The sequence below is a fragment of the Archocentrus centrarchus genome, chromosome 7 (genome assembly GCF_007364275.1).
Source record: "Archocentrus centrarchus isolate MPI-CPG fArcCen1 chromosome 7, fArcCen1, whole genome shotgun sequence".
Classification (NCBI taxonomy): domain Eukaryota; kingdom Metazoa; phylum Chordata; class Actinopteri; order Cichliformes; family Cichlidae; genus Archocentrus; species Archocentrus centrarchus.
In genome coordinates, this window is record NC_044352.1 from 2,483,997 (window position 1) to 2,503,341 (window position 19,345).

The 19,345-nt window shown below is 43.8% G+C and overlaps 1 protein-coding gene across 1 annotated transcript in view; it reads left to right on the top strand.

Moving 5' to 3' along the window:
- LOC115783118 (IQ motif and SEC7 domain-containing protein 2-like) overlaps positions 1 to 19,345 on the top strand; it is a 58,694-nt gene that overhangs the window by 21,717 nt on the left and 17,632 nt on the right. The window contains exons 2-9 of the mRNA XM_030733776.1: positions 8,772 to 8,940; positions 11,166 to 11,333; positions 12,255 to 12,428; positions 12,544 to 12,639; positions 15,657 to 16,255; positions 17,158 to 17,398; positions 17,555 to 18,105; positions 19,109 to 19,267. Of these exons, the coding sequence (XP_030589636.1) occupies positions 8,772 to 8,940; positions 11,166 to 11,333; positions 12,255 to 12,428; positions 12,544 to 12,639; positions 15,657 to 16,255; positions 17,158 to 17,398; positions 17,555 to 18,105; positions 19,109 to 19,267 (2,157 nt within the window). The remainder of the gene's footprint in view (positions 1 to 8,771; positions 8,941 to 11,165; positions 11,334 to 12,254; positions 12,429 to 12,543; positions 12,640 to 15,656; positions 16,256 to 17,157; positions 17,399 to 17,554; positions 18,106 to 19,108; positions 19,268 to 19,345) is intronic.

Sequence of the window (19,345 nt, forward strand, 5' to 3'; positions counted from 1 at the left end):
TGAACCACTGTGGTGACCACTAAAGGTAGCAGCCAAAAGAAGAAATAGAAGACCGTAATCTCACAAAAATTAAAGTCTTTAAACAGATGCAAAGTTTGGTGCAGGGTATCCATTTATTTTCTATTCTTTTTGGTTATTTATACTTGGATTATTGTTTATGCAGCTGTTTTCTAGCTTTACTGACCATTCAAAGATTTATTTATCTCACATCTGCACCTACAGACCTCAGACCTCTGCTGTGAGATGACAGAGCTAATTTGTGCACCACAATGCTACAGGAAGACAAGATACAGAATGAAACTTAATAGAATTTATTACATACTTAAAATCCAGAAGAAATAATGCCGAAATTATTGCAGTCCTCTTTCTGAGAGTGTATGCCAACAGATATCAGGGTGTAAATTATGTTGCTCTCTAATAAAAACTAAGGTCTAGATCAGACGAATTATTAGTAACCCAATAATTATGATCTTCAATTCTCGCCTCCAGAAGAACAACATTCCAAGGAAGTTTAGGGACACTGAGTGTGAGTGGACCATGTTCCACATCTCCTCTGCTGAGGTGGCTGCATGAAGCTGCAGGTTTGTTGGTGAGTGCTGCAGTAATCCCAGAATCAGATGATAGAAACCAGAGGTGAAGGGAGCTGTCCAGCAGTCCTGTTGGGCTTGGTTAGCCTGTGAGAGCTGACAGGTACCGACAAACCGAGCAGAGTGTGTCTCTGGCAATTGCTGAAATAAAAACTCGTGGGAGGAGGCTTTCAGTCGCCTCGAAGCAATTCCTGTGTGAGTGTTTTCCTCGCTCTGTATACAGTGGGGATCAGCAGCACCCCATCCAGAAGATATAGTCAGGCAGAGAAAGGAATGCTGTAAGGATCTCCTCAGTCCCACTGACACACTTTTCATAATGGAAGCAGTGTTGGGATGAGGGGGAGGTCACTGATGTAGTTAAATGAGTCCTTGATGGAAGGACGCCTGGGGTGGACGTGGTTCACCCTGAATTCCTAGAGGCTCAGGATGTTGTGAGCCTATCCAGGCTGACACATCTCTGCAATGTTGCATGAAGGTCTGAGGCTTCTGGATAAGCAAACTGAGGTGGTGGTTCTCCTCTTCAACAAAAGGGGACCAGAGGGTGCGGTTCAGTTACAGGCCTCTCCAGGAAGGTCTGTGCCAAGGAACTAGATGGATGGAGTCCATCCATTAGTTGAACTTCAGATTCAAGATGAACAATGCGGTTTTCATCCTGTCACACAACACTGAGCTCTTGATTCTCTTGAGGATATTTGAAGGAGTGTGGGAGTTCTTTGGGGGTGCTCTGGGATTATGAGTATCTGGACTGTTGCTGTGGACCATTTAGTGTTTGTACAACTGCAGCAAGTGTTCGTCCCATATTGCCAGCAGGAAGTCGCTCATTCCCAGTGGATGTTGGGCTCTGCCAGGGCTGCTCTACGGCACTGATTCTGTTCATAGTGTTTTATAGACAGAATTAATGGGTGTAGCCAAGTGGTGGAGGTCTTCGCTTTGGTGGCCTCAGGGTCTCATATTTGCTTTTTGTCGATGATATATTTCAGTTGTCTTCATCAGGTGGTGACCTCCAGCTTCCTCTGAGTTCTGGATTCTGTTCACACTGCTGCTACTACGACCCAAACCCAGATAAACAGCAGATGATGGATGGATGGATGGATGGATGCTTCAGTATCAGAGTTAGCTAACTGTGATGTCTGCATGAGCCATTATTAAGCATTAAATTGAGGTTCATAAAATGAGGGTATCAAATAGTTTCTTTGTGGCATAAAGAAGTGGAGGTGTATCCCAGAACTGACTTCGTGATGTGAATATTTCAGGACTCCTGCTCCTGTGGGCAGCTGACTGACTAACTGACTGATTGTCTTTATATTCTGTGTCTGTTTGGCTGCTTGGTGGAGGCGACTGCTAGTCGTGGGAGGACAGCAGTTGAGAGAGACGCAGTGTGTGTTATTAATTACATGAGATTGTGCCCATGCTCGGGTGTATCAGTGTGGGTTTGTGCAGGAAGTGCAGTCATTGCTTTGACACTGTACCTTGCATAAATCAGATTTCTAATCACCGTGTGTGTGTGTGTGTGTGTGTGTGTGTGTGTGTGTGTGTGTGTGTGTGTGTGTGTGTGTGTGTGTGTGTGTGTGTGTGTGTGTGTGTGTGTGTGTGTGTGTCCTTCCCCCAGACTCATGTGGTTTCTCAGGAAAAACATGCTGCTGAGCAGAGCTAAGGTTTACATGTGTTACTGTGTTTATGTGCTGCAGCAGGTTTAAATGCGCCGCACTGTTAATGTGAGTTAACTCTCCTCTGTTCTGCAGTCTGATGTGTTTCTGTGGTTGTAAAGACAGATTTTTGTGGGATTATTCTACAGTGCAGTACACTGGGCTCTTTTTATGATTGAATCCAGTCATTTTTGTGGTATTTTATATGTTTAATACAGATTCAGAAGCAGAGACCTTAGCTTGTGTATAAAAGATCAATGTACCACCATGATATCACCCATAAAGGCCGATCGTGAAACCTCAAACTTCAGCGTTTTGGCCTTAGTTAGCAAGCAGCATCCATAGACTCTGTGCATTGCGCACACACTCACACACACAGATGTGCTAATTAGTGCCAAGAACATATCAATAAGATGCCAGATTTTCACACATGACAAAGGTTATAGCTGTGTGTTTAGACCTTCAGCCAATAGGCCAGCAGGATGTCTCACTCTGTCCCCTCCTCTGCTTTCTTTTACAGTATTTATATATAACCTTGAGGTCCTGGGCTTCACAGCCAGTTTCATAACTGCTGTATTCAGATTATGAAAATCTACATTTGACATCCTTTTTTCTGCAAGTCAAGCTTAACAGCACTGGAGCAAAAACACTGCAATATTTTTTTTTTACTGTCTGGCTCATACTCGTCAGTATCAGGTTCATCATATACTGTATCTGGATAGAGAGACAGCAAGCCTTCCTCATCTAATTCTTTTAACCTGATCTGCAGTTATACAGCTTACACCCTCCTCTGTGTGGGGGGATTTACCACAAGCCTGCAAACAGCCTCAGTGCACGACTTGCAGAAGCCCGGCTGCAGTCAGTGATGCTCGAGTCTTTCATGTAATCTGTGCTGTTTGCTGCGCAGAAGAAGATGATGCAAAGACATAATGTTAGATAACGACATTATCTGGGGAGTCCCTAGGGGAGGGGTGGGAGTAAGTAGTTCTAGGAAGCATTCATAATCACAATGTAAGAAAAATACAAAATCATAAATGTTCCATCACAATTAAAGGCACAGCTGTCCCCAAAATGTCTGGCCTGTAGTGCTTTTTATTCATCTTGACCTCTCACCCTGTTCTGAGCAGTTTTATGCAGGAACTCTTTGCTTTCTACTGTCAACATCCGCCAACCAGAGGAAGCATGCAGATATATAACCTTACAGCTCTGCAGAGAGCGAGAATCATCAATATTTACATCCTGTCGCTGTCACAAACGTGAGCCTCTGGTTGTGGTTGGAGGCGTCCTTCTGTAGCGCCACAGTTGGTGGTATAAACTGTGGTCATGTATCTGGAAATAGACAATGCTGCAAAGCACAAGAGGAGTGCTATTAAATTCTATTATATTCAAGAGAATTCAAACAGCAACAGCTGATATTTCCAAAAGTGGGTAAGTGGGCATTCACACTAAAACAGTCAGATAAAAAACACAACAGGCCGGAGGAAAAATTATGTAAATTTATTTCAGACATTTCTTAATTATTTATTCCAAAAAACATAACACACTGCAATCAAATCAAGTACAAACTCTGTGCAGTCTGGTTAATGTTGGAGGATAAATTTACAGTATACCTACCAAGACATGAATAAACCACAGTTTAAAACCATAAATAACAGCTGGTTTCTCTCAGTTTTCTTCAACTGTCATTTGTTAATGTGTTAATGCAAAAACATCCAATGCAAACATTTCATTTTTTCAGTTCTTACAGACTGCTCACACAATATGTGTGAGTTAATTTTATTTCGGAAACCTCAGACACACAAATACAGGACCATGCAGGAGTGTTGCAGCCCTTTCCTGCAGTGCTGTGAACTCTTCTGGAAACCCGTGTTTCCTAGTTAAGAGTTGGAAGGAGGATCTTTTAGAGATCGAAGTTTTCAAAGTAGAATCTGGCACATATGTGATGGTTTTCTAATGTCAGGGTCACCTGAAGTTTACTGTCTGACCTCAGTGTCCAGCAGCCTGCCAAAAGAGGCAGGAGGGGGGGCTCAGCACACAGCTGGGATATAAATCAAACACGCCTCTCCCCACCTACATCTGGCTCGTCCTCGGCCGGCTGAGGAGAGCAGAGGAACACCTGTACACCTGCTTATTTGTAGGAGAACTGAAAGGAAATAGAAAAAAGATCAACTTCAGAATTCCTTCGATATGTTAAAGAAAGCACAGTTTAATTACCAGGATGCTTTTAGAGCAGCAGGAAGTATTTATCTGACTTTATCTCTAATAACTGCCACAGACCCCAAACTCATCAACAGCCTTTTATTGATAACGTTGCTGGTGTCAGTCCTTACATCATTTCTGACCACTTTGGGCCTCTTCTTTTCTTTAAGAAAGGCTGACTATGATTAACACCCACCTCCTGACAGGGTCTGATTTTTAATAATCATGCCGTAGTGCAGCCGTCTATCATTAAATCAACTCTTGATCCCACAGTTTTCTCATTTTAGACCAAAGTCTGAACGGCCTTTTTCTGTCCAGTCCAAGGTGCTGGAGAAAGTTGTTTCCTCCACTTCCAGGCCTTCCTGGAAACTAATGGTATCACTGAAATATTTCAGTCTGGGTTTAAAGCACAGCACAGCACAGAATCAGCACTTCTAGGGGTTTTATTGATCTTTAATCAACTGCTGACTCAGGGATTCTGCATTGTGATACTTTTAGACACAAGTATCTGATACAGTGGATGGTGGTATCTGAGTCTGGAGACTGGAGCTGTGCTGGAATTAAATCTTTCTGTCAGGTCGGGTGGCTTTTCATCAACACCAGCTCCCCTCACAGGTGCGTCCCCTTTATATTTATAAAGGGGACGCACCTTTATATTTATATGGTACTCTTCTCACTTTATATCCTGACATTAGGATCAGTTTTCAAAAGATATGGAACTTCATTTCACTTTTATGCAGATGACTCACTAATCTATCTCTGTTATCTTTGGACTGTCTCGCTGACATAAAATTATGGCTGGTACTAAACTACTTGAACCTGAATGATCAAAATAACAGAGGTAACAGAAGTCAGGACCTCCTGACCTTCACTTCTCCTTTAAAAGTGGTTTCAGCCCTGTGAAAAATTCAAAATCAGTCTTTGCAAAAACTCAGGGGGTGATTTTTTTTATCACAGCTCTCATTTGACAAACAAATAAATGCTCTTATAGTTAGTTTTGTTTTTCCAGCTGAGGGTTCTGGCAAAGGTTAAATCCTTTCTCTCCTTCAGTGACTTTGAGAAAGTATTTAATGCCTTCATTTCTTCCAGACTTGATTATTACCGCAGCCTTTAATTGGGAAATTAGCTGGGCTCTGTTGTCTTATCTGCAGCCTGTCCAAGATGCAGCTGCCTGACTCCTGACAGGCACACATAAGTGAGACCATATTTCCTCTGTTTTGGCTTCTTCGCACTGGCAACCTTCCCCTTCAGGAGACAGGCCCTCACCAACACTCGACATCTTCAAAAACCGTTTATTTTTACTCCTTGGTATTTAAACCCGGCTGAGTCTTGACATTTGTTTTTTGTCGTGTTGTTTTTTTTTATTGCTTTTATAGTTTCATTCTTTTAGTTGTGACTTGACTCACTCATGCATATCCCACCATGTGACAACAGCGCACAAAGCCATACATGTCCACAAACATCAGAATGGGAAAACATCAGATGTCACTGTTGTTGACTACTGACTGATACTCACTCTTTACAAGGGTGCTGAGCGAGAAAGCATCTCAGAATGGACACATCTGCCTGCCGTGCACAGGAGGAAACAGAAATATGAGGCATGGGCTCACCGTTGTCTACAGTGTGGTCTGATGAGGCTGCAAAGCCGTTGTTGACAACTCAGAATTTGCTGACAGTGTGAATCAGTGGATCCAACCTGCTTTGTGCTTACAGTCCAGACTGGTGGTGGTGTAAGGCTTTGTGTTTTTCTTGCTGCACTGTTGGCTCTTTAACATGTATCAGTCATATTTTCCTTGCCACACTTTGGCCTCAGTATTGCTGTTGATAATGTGCACTCCTGTATGGCCACAGTTTAATAACTGTAGCCACTTGTAGCCAGATAATGAACAAAGTAAAAGGCGTCTGAACTTGCTTTCATGGACTTCAGTGGCACAGTTAGTCACTGTTTGTGTGGAGACCGTTACTGGTATAATACCACTGTCAAAAACTGCAGTTCCTCCAATGTCCTCTTGAGGCTGGATCCATAGACTCCCATATAAAAATGTCCAACTTACAGCAGAGAGTTTACAGCCTGATACAGCAACGGTTCTGGTGTCTATAGCTGGTTTTCTCTTTCATAACGGCTGTATGGGGAGTGAAATTCACCTATTTGAATTTTCACCTCAGCTAATTAGAGTCACTTAACTTGATTTTTATCTTCTGACAAATATTCTGGCTTGAAAATGACTTGTTGCTTATAAACTGTATGTTTGTTTGGATGTTGTATTGATATTTGTGTCTGTGCAATGCACTCATAGTTTATGGATGCAGCTTGCTTGCTGATAACTTGTTAATTCTCCCTTTTTCCGCTCCACCCTCTCATACAAATATTGTCACCTCTGCCCCCCCCCCAAAAAAATCAAGATGAAACGAGCCATAAAGCTAACGTGGAGGTTCTAAAATGAGATTTCAGAAGCCTGTTAGTGACTTCACTGTGACCACATCCACTTCTTATATGAACGCTTTAAACGTCCTTACTTTGAAAAAATGTCCTTTTCCCAAGGTCTTAAACTCACTCCAGTCCTCACAAAGCTAGCTGTGCAAACACACAGACACACACATTGTCTCCCACACACTCACGCTGTGCCTCTCGCAAACACGCACTGCACACCCACATTCACATATACTGTACACCCACACACACACACACACACACGCACACACACACGCACGCATGCACTGCTGTTGCCATGAGTCACCCTCATGTGACTGTGTGTGTGTGTGTGCACGCGCTAGCTTGGCACTGCCCACGTTAGCTTCTGTGCCAGCTTCACGGGTGTCTTAGATTAACACCGAAGAGCCTCTCTGATGATGAAACACACGGCCGTTGCACAGATTGCTCCTCTTTTCTCCTCTCTTGTGCTCCTTGATTCATCAATAAGTTGATTGATCTGCGTCACAGTGTTTCACTTAGTTGTAATCTGCGTGTGGTCCATCTGAGACGCTTCATGCTGACATTGTAAAGTTTCTCTCTGAGGAGCTAATAAACAATTTTGAGCTGTCAGCTGGCCGCAGAACCCTGCTGGTTTAATCTTATCTAGGTAACTGCACCAAGGAGGTTATGTTTTTGGTAACATTTGTGTCATTCTGTCTGTCTGGATCTCTGACCTCTCCTCCAAGGTCAAATTCTCATAAAATGTTTTTTATTTTTTAAACTGTGTTTAAAATTCTACTGCCTTTGTTTGTATCAGCAGTATTTAGGAAATGATGCTGGTATACGGGGATTCTAAATATCACATTAGAGTTTGCAGCTGACTTCAAATTAGGTCCAGTTCATCTTTTTGTTCCACTTTTTTTGGACTGTTGGAACCAGGTTTCAGAATTCATCACAGTACTGAAACAGCATTAGGTTTTCTGTGGGGGTGGAAATATACTGGACAAAAAATGTTGAAGATGGAGCTGCCAGGCAGGAGGAAAAGAGCAAGACCTCAGAGAAGATTCATGGATGTAGTGATGGAGGACATGCACAGGGTTGGTGTGACAGAGGAGGATGCTGGGATACGGTGAGATCATCCACTTTGATGTTCAGAGCAGCCAAAAGAAGAAGTTCCAATTGTGTCCAGATTTGGTCATTTTTTCCTCTTTGTTTGGTCAGTCTGAACCAGTTTGTTCCAGTTCGTGTTTGTCATGATGAGGCCGGTTGATTCTGGTTTGGTCCAGTTTGTCAGGTTTGGCATTTTGTTCTGTTTTATTCCATCTTAGTCAGATGTTCCACTTTGTCTCATTTGATCCAGTTTAATGTGATTTGGTGCAGCGGGTCTGTAATTTCAGTTTGTTTGATTGGGTTCCATTTAGTCTTGTTCGGTTTTTTCTTTGTTGTGTTGTGCAGTTTGTTTTTACTGGATATTTTCCAGTTTAGCCCAGATTTGGTCTTTTTGTTCCATTTTGTCTGCTTTAACCAGTAAACAACTATTTTGTCTGAATTTGTCTCTTTTTATTTGTACTCCTCCTGTCCTTTTTCCTTTCCTTCACTTTGCACTCCTCTTCCTTCTCCTTCTCCCCACTTCACCAGCCCCTCTTCTTCTTCTTCTTCTTCTTCTGTCCAACAGATTTCCTCTCTTCTTTTCCTCCTTATTGTCATCTTTTTGTCCATTTTTTCCGACTCATCATCCTCCATGTCGTCCTGAATCTGTTCTCTGTTGTTTGGATCAAGTTTCCTTCTCCCTCTCTCCGTCCCACAGCTTCTCTCCCACCTTCACTTTCTTTATTTCAGCCTGACAGGAGACAAACTGTTTCACCTGAACTCATCAGCATCTGCAGATGGATAACCCCTCCTCTCTGTTTTTTTTTCTCCTCACAGTGTGGAGGGCGACTCTCAGTGTCCGGAGGCTCTCACTTTTTCTGATTCGTCCTTTGGCCATCCGCCTCCCTTCCATCGCTATAGCAACAGCCCCCTCTCCAGCCCCTGCGACCCTTACGGCTCTCCCTCCTCCAGTGGGCCCCTGGGAGCCTCCCACACACACACACAGGTACTAACCCTAAAACACACACACACACGCGCACAATAACATGTCTGCAGCCGTTCGCGGTGTCTGAAGTTTATGACAGGAAGTGTCACCTTCAGCAACCAATTTTTTTATGTATTCAGGCTGTTTTTATGATATTAAGACATCTTTCATTTTCATGTTGACTCTTAATCCTTTACTGTGAAGGGCTCGGTACCCCTGTTATACAGGAGTGGGGAATTTATCTGTCATGGTGTGGATCCACCTGCCCCCCCCCTCAGATTGAAAGTGGGGTGTCACTGAAAATCAACACAAAGTTAATCTGACCCAGCAAACATGGTGACAGCAGTGATGCCTCCTGGGACAAACTGCTCACAGTTGATGGCAACAACTACAGCACCAACATCTGCAAACAGATGTTGATGGTTTATGATAGAGGAGCAAACTATGGATCAGATTATTGCAATGAGGAAATTAAATGCATGTGTCTTGTGTTTTTTGCTAGTCCGACAACATTTGATTGACAGCTAATTTGGTCGCTGAAAGGCTGTAACGAGACAGGCTCACGAAGTTCGCTCCAGCTCAAATATTACAGCACCTGAAATAAAAACACTTTTATACCTTTTACTTTTTTCTACATGGAAATTCTGGCAGATGTAACAGGTCAGTCTGTCACAACCATCATCTCTCTGCCCCCCAATGGCATCTTTATGAACATGCGATGCAAGTGGTTCATTGCAGGAAGAGAACCCAGGAGGTCTGGACATCGCCCACAGATTAATCTTTTGACGTTGTGACTCCTGTATATATATATATATATCAGTGACGTGCAGTCAGGGGAGGCAGGTGAGGCACGGCCTCACCTGTCATCGTGGAAATATAAAATTAAAAAATAAATTAAATGGTTATATTCATTCAGTGATTTGTATTTTAAAGTTCTTTTCCATTTAACTACACCATTTTTAGATTAGTTTTTTCAAAATCGCTGAATTTTCGCATTTGCCGGTCAAATACTAAGAGACGAACGGTGAGGCACCAGCCCGGCGAGCCGCACCACGGATTGCGCAATCCGTGGTGCGGCTCAGTATAGTCATTGCCAATGACTACTAACTGTGCTGGCATGCTATGCAGTGAGACCGGATTACTTTCCGGTCTCACTGCACTTTTACTATATGAACTAAATTTCCATATTTTAGCTGGTGTATATAATGCACAGTTTATTTTTTGTTTTTTTCATTAACAACTGTATGTGTGTGTAATGCATTCTTGTGTTGAGCGATCATGAAACTGCTGCGAAGAGACTCTAGGTGAGGCACGCAGTTCTCGTGCCTCATGGTAGGGGGCGCTGGTGATCCCAGGGACTCTACGACTCCTCGGCGGCAAGCTACCATAAACAGTTAGCAAGGCCAGTTAGTTTTTCCTGTTGCTTGGCCTTATGTTCAACATGGAAGATTACATAACTCAACTGAAAGAATTTTCTAAACTGGACTTTCAATCGAAGCAGAAGATAATAATTAAAGGAAGACCAACACCGGAGCTAAAAGGTTTGCTTCAGACTATGTTAATGTTAAACAAAACAACTGTTGCCAATCAAATGGTGAATAAGCTATATGTTTGTAAATCTGATGTGATGACGTCAGTGCCTCACCAGTCACGACCCTCACCGCACGTCACTGATATATATATATATATATATATATATATATATATATATATATATATATATATATATATATATATATATATATATATATATATATATATATATATATATATATATATAAAATCTTTGTTTGTTTCATTTTATTCTAATCAATAAAAGGATAATATGAAAGCAAGTCCAACCACGATGTCCAGAACTGTGTCCAGCTGATGAGAAACGTACATCAACAACTTTGGCACGACTTTCATTTTGGAACTATTTTACAGCAAAGTCCTATTTCGAAAAGACGGTCAGCTGATGGTTATTCAACATCAAAATCATCTCTGGGAAGTGAACCTCTTCATCTTGTGATGAAACACTTTTATCCCAGCTGCAGTGGTCTGGAGGACTTCCCAGCGATTGAGGCGAGAGTCTGGATACACCCTGGACATCCTGGCTAACTTTAAAAATAACTTTACAGCATTACAAAATTACTGCCATTAAAAGTAGTCCATTATGTTTTCAGCTGGCAGAAACCGAATGTTTCTGTAGTGTTTCTGTAGTAAAGTAAATTTAAACTGATTACTTGTCTTCTGTCCTCCTCCAGGGCAGCTCACCCATCTCGCCCCCCAGCCCGGCGAGCCTCGCCTGGGCTCAGCGCAGCCGACACCAGCCGGCCAGCCTGGCGCTCCGCAAGCAAGAGGAGGAGGAGAGCAAACGCTGCAAGGCTCTATCTGACAGCTATGAGCTCTCTACAGACCTCCAGGACAAGAAGGTACAATGCCACAACAAGTCGGCCCCACAAGTCACACCTCTAAAACATCACTGGGGCACTTCCTGTGAGGTTTTTTTATGTAATCACTTCTGTTACGAAGCAGCCTTTCAAACAAAGCTGCACACCAGCAGAGCAGAATACACATCAGAACACCTTTATTGTTACATGCAGACACCCTGAGTTAATGCTAAGTGCTGCATCAGGATATGTGTGTCCTATTTAACTGAAATACACACACGCTGGCTGCTCAGTTACACAACAACATGGAAATAATGGTGAAGCAAACCTTAGAAAGGAAATGTGCATAGCAGAAAAGAAAAAATATTTAATCAAATATTAATTTACTCTAAAATAAAGAAAAATAATCAAACATATGGAGTATGTACATGTAGTACTTTAACACTGTATAATATCAAGGTAAAGGCATAAATATGTGCATGGTTTCAGGGTGAGTTTGAGTTTAAAAAATTAGCATGTATGGAGCAGAGCTGCAGGTGGACCTTCTCATTGGTCCGTGCAGCCTTTTTGTTTCCAGTGTAGGAACCACCAGATGTACCACAACATAGTTTGCAAAATGATTTATAGTTAAGAAATTTATTTTAGCTACTGGCAGTAAAGGTGTGTTATTCACCTATATGATGAATGTTTCATTCAGAGTTACCCCAGGACTGCTATCAGCTAACTGTAGCTAACTCCAGCTAGTAAAATCCAAGTGGGAGAGAACATTAGACCTAAAACTAGTTCCTGTGATGGAAAAATGGTTCCCATGTTTAACAGTATGAGCCGCAGACAGTTTCTCTTTGTCGACTACAAACACAAACCTGCACACTCAGAACAAATGACATTTCCTGCAAATGCAAAGCTCTTTTCTGCTCTTCCCTCTCTGATTGGTTCCCCGTGTGTGATCATATGGCCTGATAGGTGGAGATGCTGGAGAGGAAGTACGGGGGCCCGTTCGTGTCCCGGCGGGCAGCGAAGACGATCCAGACGGCGTTCAGGCAGTACCGCATGAACAAGAACTTCGAGAGGCTTCGCAGCTCCGCCTCAGAGAGCAGGATGACCCGCCGCATCATCCTATCCAACATGAGGCTGCAGGTATACACACACACACACACACACACACACACAGCACATGATGGAACTCACAAGGTTCAGCTCAGCTTGTAGCATCTCATGATGCCTTGTTTGGACTGTTCTTTGGTGGGTCCAGTACTCCTTTGATGAGCGTCAACCACAGGGTCAGGGACCAGCAGGTCAACAGGGTTCAGAGGATGCAGGAGATGTGGACGACTCATTCTCTAAGCAGGTAAACATGTTTTTGTTCTTTCTGAGCATCTTTAATACAGTAATTTAAAAAGTCTGTGTCTGTGTAGGTTCTCAGTCATCCAGGGCATGGTAGCTTTGAGTACTTCTAAAGAAGGAAACTGAGCTCTTTTAGGTTTGTGAAGAAGTTTCACCTCTCATCCAAAAAAGCTTTTTCATTTACAAAACATCTGGCAGAGTCACCTACAGTCTTGAGCCATCAACCCGTTCACGTCTCTAACCGTTTTTCCCCATTCAGCAACAAACTCTGGTTATTGGCGACTCTGTTTTGAGAAATGTGAAGTTAGCGACACCAGTGACAAGACCACCAAAAAACAAACCTAAAATCAGCAAAGAACTATTTAAGCATAAAAATTCACAAAGAAAAAATAATGTAGCATCCTCAACTGCACCAAAGAGTAAAACAGTTAAACGTGGATTGTTAAACATTAGGTCTCTCTCTTCCAAGTCCCTGTTAGTAAATGATTTATTAATTGATCAACATATTGATTTATTCTGCCTTACAGAAACCTGGTTACAGCAGGATGAATATGTTAGTTTAAATGAATCAACACCCCCGAGTCACAGTAACTGTCAGAATGCTCGAAGCACAGGTCGAGGAGGAGGAGTAGCTGCAATCTTCAATTCCAGCTTATTAATTAATAACAGACCCAGACAAAGTTTTCATTCCTTTGAAAGCTTGACTCTTAGTCTTGTATGGTCACAGACTTTGAGGGAGGCCACACACAGACTTGGAAAATTGTTGCATATTTTAATTAAATAAAATAAAGAAACCAAAGAAATAGCTTGAATGATTGTCGGCATATAAGGATGCATACCATGTTTGAATGCACTGAGGATGTATGAGTGAGAATGTGTCTTTGTCAGCTAAGCAGCTCCACCCATTGATTACGTGAAAGAGATAGACACAGGCAACAAGAAAACAAGGCCAGCTCAGTACACCCTAATTGGAAAACTCAAAACCTGTTTTGTTATTATCTATCATCCACCTGGTCCTTACTCAGCATTTCTGTCTGATTTCTCAGGCTTTTTGACTGAGTTAGTGCTCAGTTCAGATAAAATAATTATAACAGGTGATTTTAACATCAGGCAGCACTGTGGCATGGTGTTGCCTAACAGCAAGAAGGTCCTGGGTTTGATTCCACCTTGGCTGGGCCTTTCTGTGTGGAGTTTGTGTGTTCTCCTCATGTTTGCATTGGTTTTCACTCTGGTTTTACTGTTTTTTTTGCATTTGGAAAATATTTCTAAAATTAGAAATTATCAGGCTGTCATAAAAGCTCCCTGAAAAGCCTTCAGCTGATCCAAAATGCTGCAGCTAGAGTACTGACAGGGACTAAAACAGAGAGCAGATTTCTCCCATATTGGCTTCTCTTCATTGGCTCCCTGTTAAATCTAGAATAGAATTTAAAATCCTTCTCCTCACCTACAAGGTCTTGAATAATCAGGCCCCATCTTATCTCAAAGACCTCATAGTCCCATATCACCCCAACAGAGCACTTCGCTCTCAGACTGCTGGCTTACTTGTGGTTCCTAGGATACTTAAGAGTAGAATGGGAGGCAGAGCCTTCAGCTTTCAGGCCCCTCTTCTGTGGAACCAGCTCCCAGCTTGGATTCAGGAGACAGACACCCTCTCTATTTTTAAGATTAGGCTTAAAACTTTCCTTTATGATCAAGCTTATAGTTAGGGCTGGATCAGGTGACCCTGAACCATCCTTTAGTTATGCTGCTATAGGCCGAGGCTGCTGGGGGGTTCCCATGATGCACTGAGTGTTTCTTTTCATTCACCTCTTTTACCCTGTTTATACCCCACTCTGCATTTAATCATTAGTTATTATTAATCTCTGGCTCTCTTCCACATTGTGTCTTTTGTCCTCCCCTACCTCCCCTCAGCCCCAGCTGGTCACAGCAGATGACCCCCCTCCCTGAGCCTGGTTCTGATGGAGGTTTCTTCCTGTTAAAGGGAGTTTTTCCTTTCCACTGTCACCAAGTGCTGCTCATAGGGGGTCGTTTTGACTGTTGGGGATTTAAGTGATACTGAGTTTGTTTGGGGGGATCTCACTTTATTTTAAGCAGTTAACCAGCACCAGTGTCTGAATATTCTTAATGCACTTTAAAGTGAAGAACATAAAATTGGATGATCTTAAAAGAGCCTTGATTATTTTAAAGTTAAATGGCCCACACATTGATCCCTGTGGAACCCCAAAAATACATTTTTAACTACCGGGCTGCTGCTTTACCAGCTACTGTCCCAGCTGTCAGGGTGAGAATTAGCACTCCAATTGAAATACCAAAGAAACATTTGCTAAAGTTCAGCAACTTTGACCATAAAAGAGCAATGGTTAATGGATGCTGAGGAATTTATATCCTCTGAGACAGAAGACGTGTTTCAAAGATGTTTCACATTAAAAGCCCACCAATAAAAGGCCTGTTGGCCTGTGGTTTGTACAGGAACTGTTGGCTTTAACTGATCAAAGTCTAAAACCAAACAAATAAATAGCACAACACTTTACAGTATGATGATCAGTGGATTCATTGTTTTCCTGATAAGCAGAAAAGTAATTATTAAGAAATAATTTTTCTGTTCATCTTCTGTTTTCTGTTATTGTGCGTCCAATTGCTCATGTTACTGGCAAAAATAATGTTATCCTTTTTATGCAAATTACACCCAGAGATGTCTCTTATATTAAAAACCAACAGAGAAGCCCAGCCCAGCTGATATCTTGTTTATCTGTTATGAAGTGCTGGATCCCCCAGAATCTCCTAGAGCTAAATGAAAATGAATCAGAAATGATTAGAACTGATCCTCCTGAGTCTCTTCCCATCCTGCAGCAGATTCTTGGCCGTCTGTCAGCAAAGGTCAAACCAACAGCAAGAAACATCTTTCTCCTGACAGGAGTTTTTCCTCCGTGTTATTTTCTTGTTCTGACCTTCTCAACATCAGCTCAGGATTTTTCAGCTGTTTATTTTTGTGTGTTGTGACGTCGTGTTCGTGCGTTGCAGGTGAAGTCCTTGGCAGACTCCATGGACGACTCGCTCACTTGCCAGTCCGGCCGTGAAGACTCACAGGACGCAGGAGGAGATGGGGAGGAGGATGATGATGAGGACGAGGAGGAGGGAGATGAAGAAGAAGAGGAGGAGGAGGAAGAAGGGGAAGAGGACGAGGAGGAAGATGAGGAGGAAGACTACAGACAGTGCGCGTGGCGCAACACCACTACGTCTTCCCGACGTGCTGCAGGCCGGACAGGGGGAGGAGGAGGGAGGGGAGGAGCAGGAGGAGGTGCCTCTATGCACGAGGACAGCACCGCTACCTCCTTCAGTGATGTCACCCTGTACATGGATGAAGGCTGCCTCCCCTCCTCACCGCTCTCCCGCCCCGCCTCCAGCTCCGATACAGAGTACTGGGGAGGAGGGGGAGGAGGAAGTGCAGGGGGGAGAGAAGACAGCAGAGAGACAGAGGGAGGCAGCAACACAAGCCGGAGGAGCAGCACACCCTGCACGGAGTGTCGTGGGGAGTACAGAGGGAGGGGTGGAGGAGGAGGACATCTCCCCGTCCTGACCATCGAACCGCCCAGCGACAGCTCGGTGGACATGAGTGACAGGTCAGCAGCACTGAAACATCTAGTTTCACTCATTGAATGAAGTGTTTCCAGTGTTTGGCTGCTGGTATCTGCAGTTCAATTATACTGCACGTAAACACCCTGCAGAAACCAGCATCCACACACCAGGGGGCGCTGCAGAATAGGGTTGCATGCAAAGTTGAAGTCTGAACAGTGAGATTAATTTTCATCATGTTTGGAATTATTTATTAACATAACGTTTATTGTCAGACTGAACAAAGTGATGAGTGCCGTGCATCCCTCATAATGATTGTTTGATTCCAGCCAGGGAGCGCATGTTACATGTAGACTGAATTTCACAGTTTAATGCAGCTTCCAGGCTCGAAAAGTGACACTTATATCAAAGTTCCTGAAACCTGCCGTTTTTCTAACAGCCAGCAGTGGAAACCAAATTTCCTACTTGATCTATGACACTTTTGTTTAAGGTGTCAGTCACTAATTTCACCATATTATGGTCCAGTGGCTCAGTGAGTGAGCAGGCGACCCAACCGTGGCCCTTCACTGTGCTAAATCTAATAAATATCTTCAAAAAACATGAGGGGATACAATTTTATATTCAAAAGGTGAATGTAGCATTTTAGTGTCCAAGAAGAACAGAAGCCAGGAACAGAAAGGGAGAGCATCACAGTATTGGAGCATTTGCTTCGTTGGTGATGCTAATGAGGCTAATCTTTGGTGATCAGCTTGATTCTGTAGATCTTCTAATGCTATGTTTAAAAACGTCCCCACCTTTGAATTCATAACTTCTTTTCTTTTTCTAACATTATGATTACAACTCAGAATCTCGTCTTTCAAACTCTTCACTCCACAGACGTAAACTCTAACCGGACTGGTTGGTGAGGGTGTGCAGTCCAAGTTACTAATTTTACCATTCAAATCTTCAGGTCAGAGCGAGGGTCTATCGGACGCCTGGTGTACGAACAGGAGCCATCGGGAGCCGAGCGGGGAGGAAGTGGGGAAAGGGAACGGAGGGGAGGAGGAGTGGAAGGTGAAAGTGGAGAGGATGAGCGAGGAGGAGGGGGTGGAGGAAGCAGCGAAGCCGAATCTCCGCAGGGAACCATCAAACACAAACCGAACGGGCGCTCGGTCGCCACGGCACAGGGGCAGACTCGCAGCCCCTCGAACGTCCCCTTACCGATGCCTTCAGCCCGTACTCTGCCCTCACACCCGCTCCCTCACCCACTCCAGCACCCCCACTCTCATCCTCACTCTCACTCTCACCCCCACCCTCACCCTTCACCCATCCCCCACCTCCCCACCATCCTCGACCACCACCCTCAGTACAGCCAGCATCACATAATGCACATGCACCACGGACACGGCAGCAGCCCTTACATGCAACACGCTCACCACTTCGCTCAGCACCACTACCACCACCTGCACCACCAACACCACCACCTTCCTCACGCTTACCCAGAACCCCCTTCTTCCCCGCTACCATCTCCCGTACCACCCCTCACACCTCTCTCCCCCCTGCCGCCGCCGCTCACGCCGTCACCGCTGTCCTCCTCCTCCTCAGCGCTCCAAAACATGGAGGCACAACAGCAACACCACGCTCACCTCCCCCACCTCCACCACCACCACCTGCTCTGCTCTGATGGAGACAACGAGAGTGTCAACTCCACCACCACCAACTCCAACGATGACACAACGGTCAACAACTGCAGCTCTGGCTCCTCGTCCCGAGACAGCCTCCGGGAGCCAATCGGAGGAGCCACGCTGGGAAAGCAGACCTATCAGAGGGAGAGCCGTCACAGCTGGGACTCACCCGCGTTCAACAACGACGTGGTGCAGCGGCGACAGTACCGGATTGGACTCAACTTATTCAATAAGTAAGAACGTCTGCGAATATGATCCACAGGAAGGCTCAGTTTCAGTTTCCTAATCTCCCTCTCCCCTGTGAGTCCAACAGACATAAGTCAGGGATAAATAATACCTGATGTCAGACACAAATATACAACATGGAGGGAATTATCTGCTCATTCTGTAGCAATCAAAATCTCATACGTAACCCAGACTGACTCCATGATCAGGGCTTCTGACGGTCAGACGCCTGTTCTTCTGGTAGCTGAAGATGGGTCCGTATAAGCTGGATATTACATTAGATGTAAATATAAAGCAATAATCTGCAAGTTATTATTATGCTTATATTTAATTGTGTGCTGTAGTCTTCATTTTTGGATTGCAGACTGGAGAGTTTAGACTCTTTTAAAGCCATGCTGCTGGGATACGTGGGTTTGCATCGTCTTGCTGAAATAAACATGACCTTCCAGAGAAATACATCATCTGGATGGCAGCAACCTGTATATATCATTCAGCATTAATGGTGCCTTCACAAATGTGTACGTTACCATCACAGATTCTTGCTTTTGAACTGGAATCCAGCTGATATAATGAGTCGGACGGTAGCTCTCCTCTTTAGCCTGAAATCCATGACTGAGTTTGAGTCGACCACAGGTCTATTTCACAGCAGCCATGTCGACATGAAATAGTATGTAAAGTCAGGTGTAATAAATACACTACAGAGCCTTAATTAATGTCCTCATTAAGACTGATGTATTCCAGAGGTTTTTGTGTCAGAATGGCTGCAAAGAAACGTGTTAAATGAGCTCAGGACCAGATAGAAGGTAGAAGGTTACAGGTTCACTATTTTAGCAAAGTTATTGTGTATGTATGTGTATACTAACAGTATGCACTGACACATCTGCAGATCCTGCAAACAGGCTCAGACATCTCAGCGGCAGAAACCACACGAGGGGGAGATCTGGGATAAGAAGACCAATAAAAAGTCACTGAACAAACGAGCTAAGAAGCTGTGTTTCCTCTGGTCTACAGGAAGCCGGAGAAGGGGATCCAGTACCTGATCGAGAGGGGCTTTGTGTCCGACACACCAGTGGGCATCGCCAGGTTCATCCTGGAGAGAAAAGGCCTGAGCAGGCAGATGATCGGAGAGTTCCTGGGCAGCCGACAGCAGTTCAATAAAGACGTCCTTGAGTGAGTGCAAACATTAGTTTCAGTGGATGTTTAGTGTGACCAGGTGTCTGTTTATGTGGGTCCGAGGTAGGCTTAGCT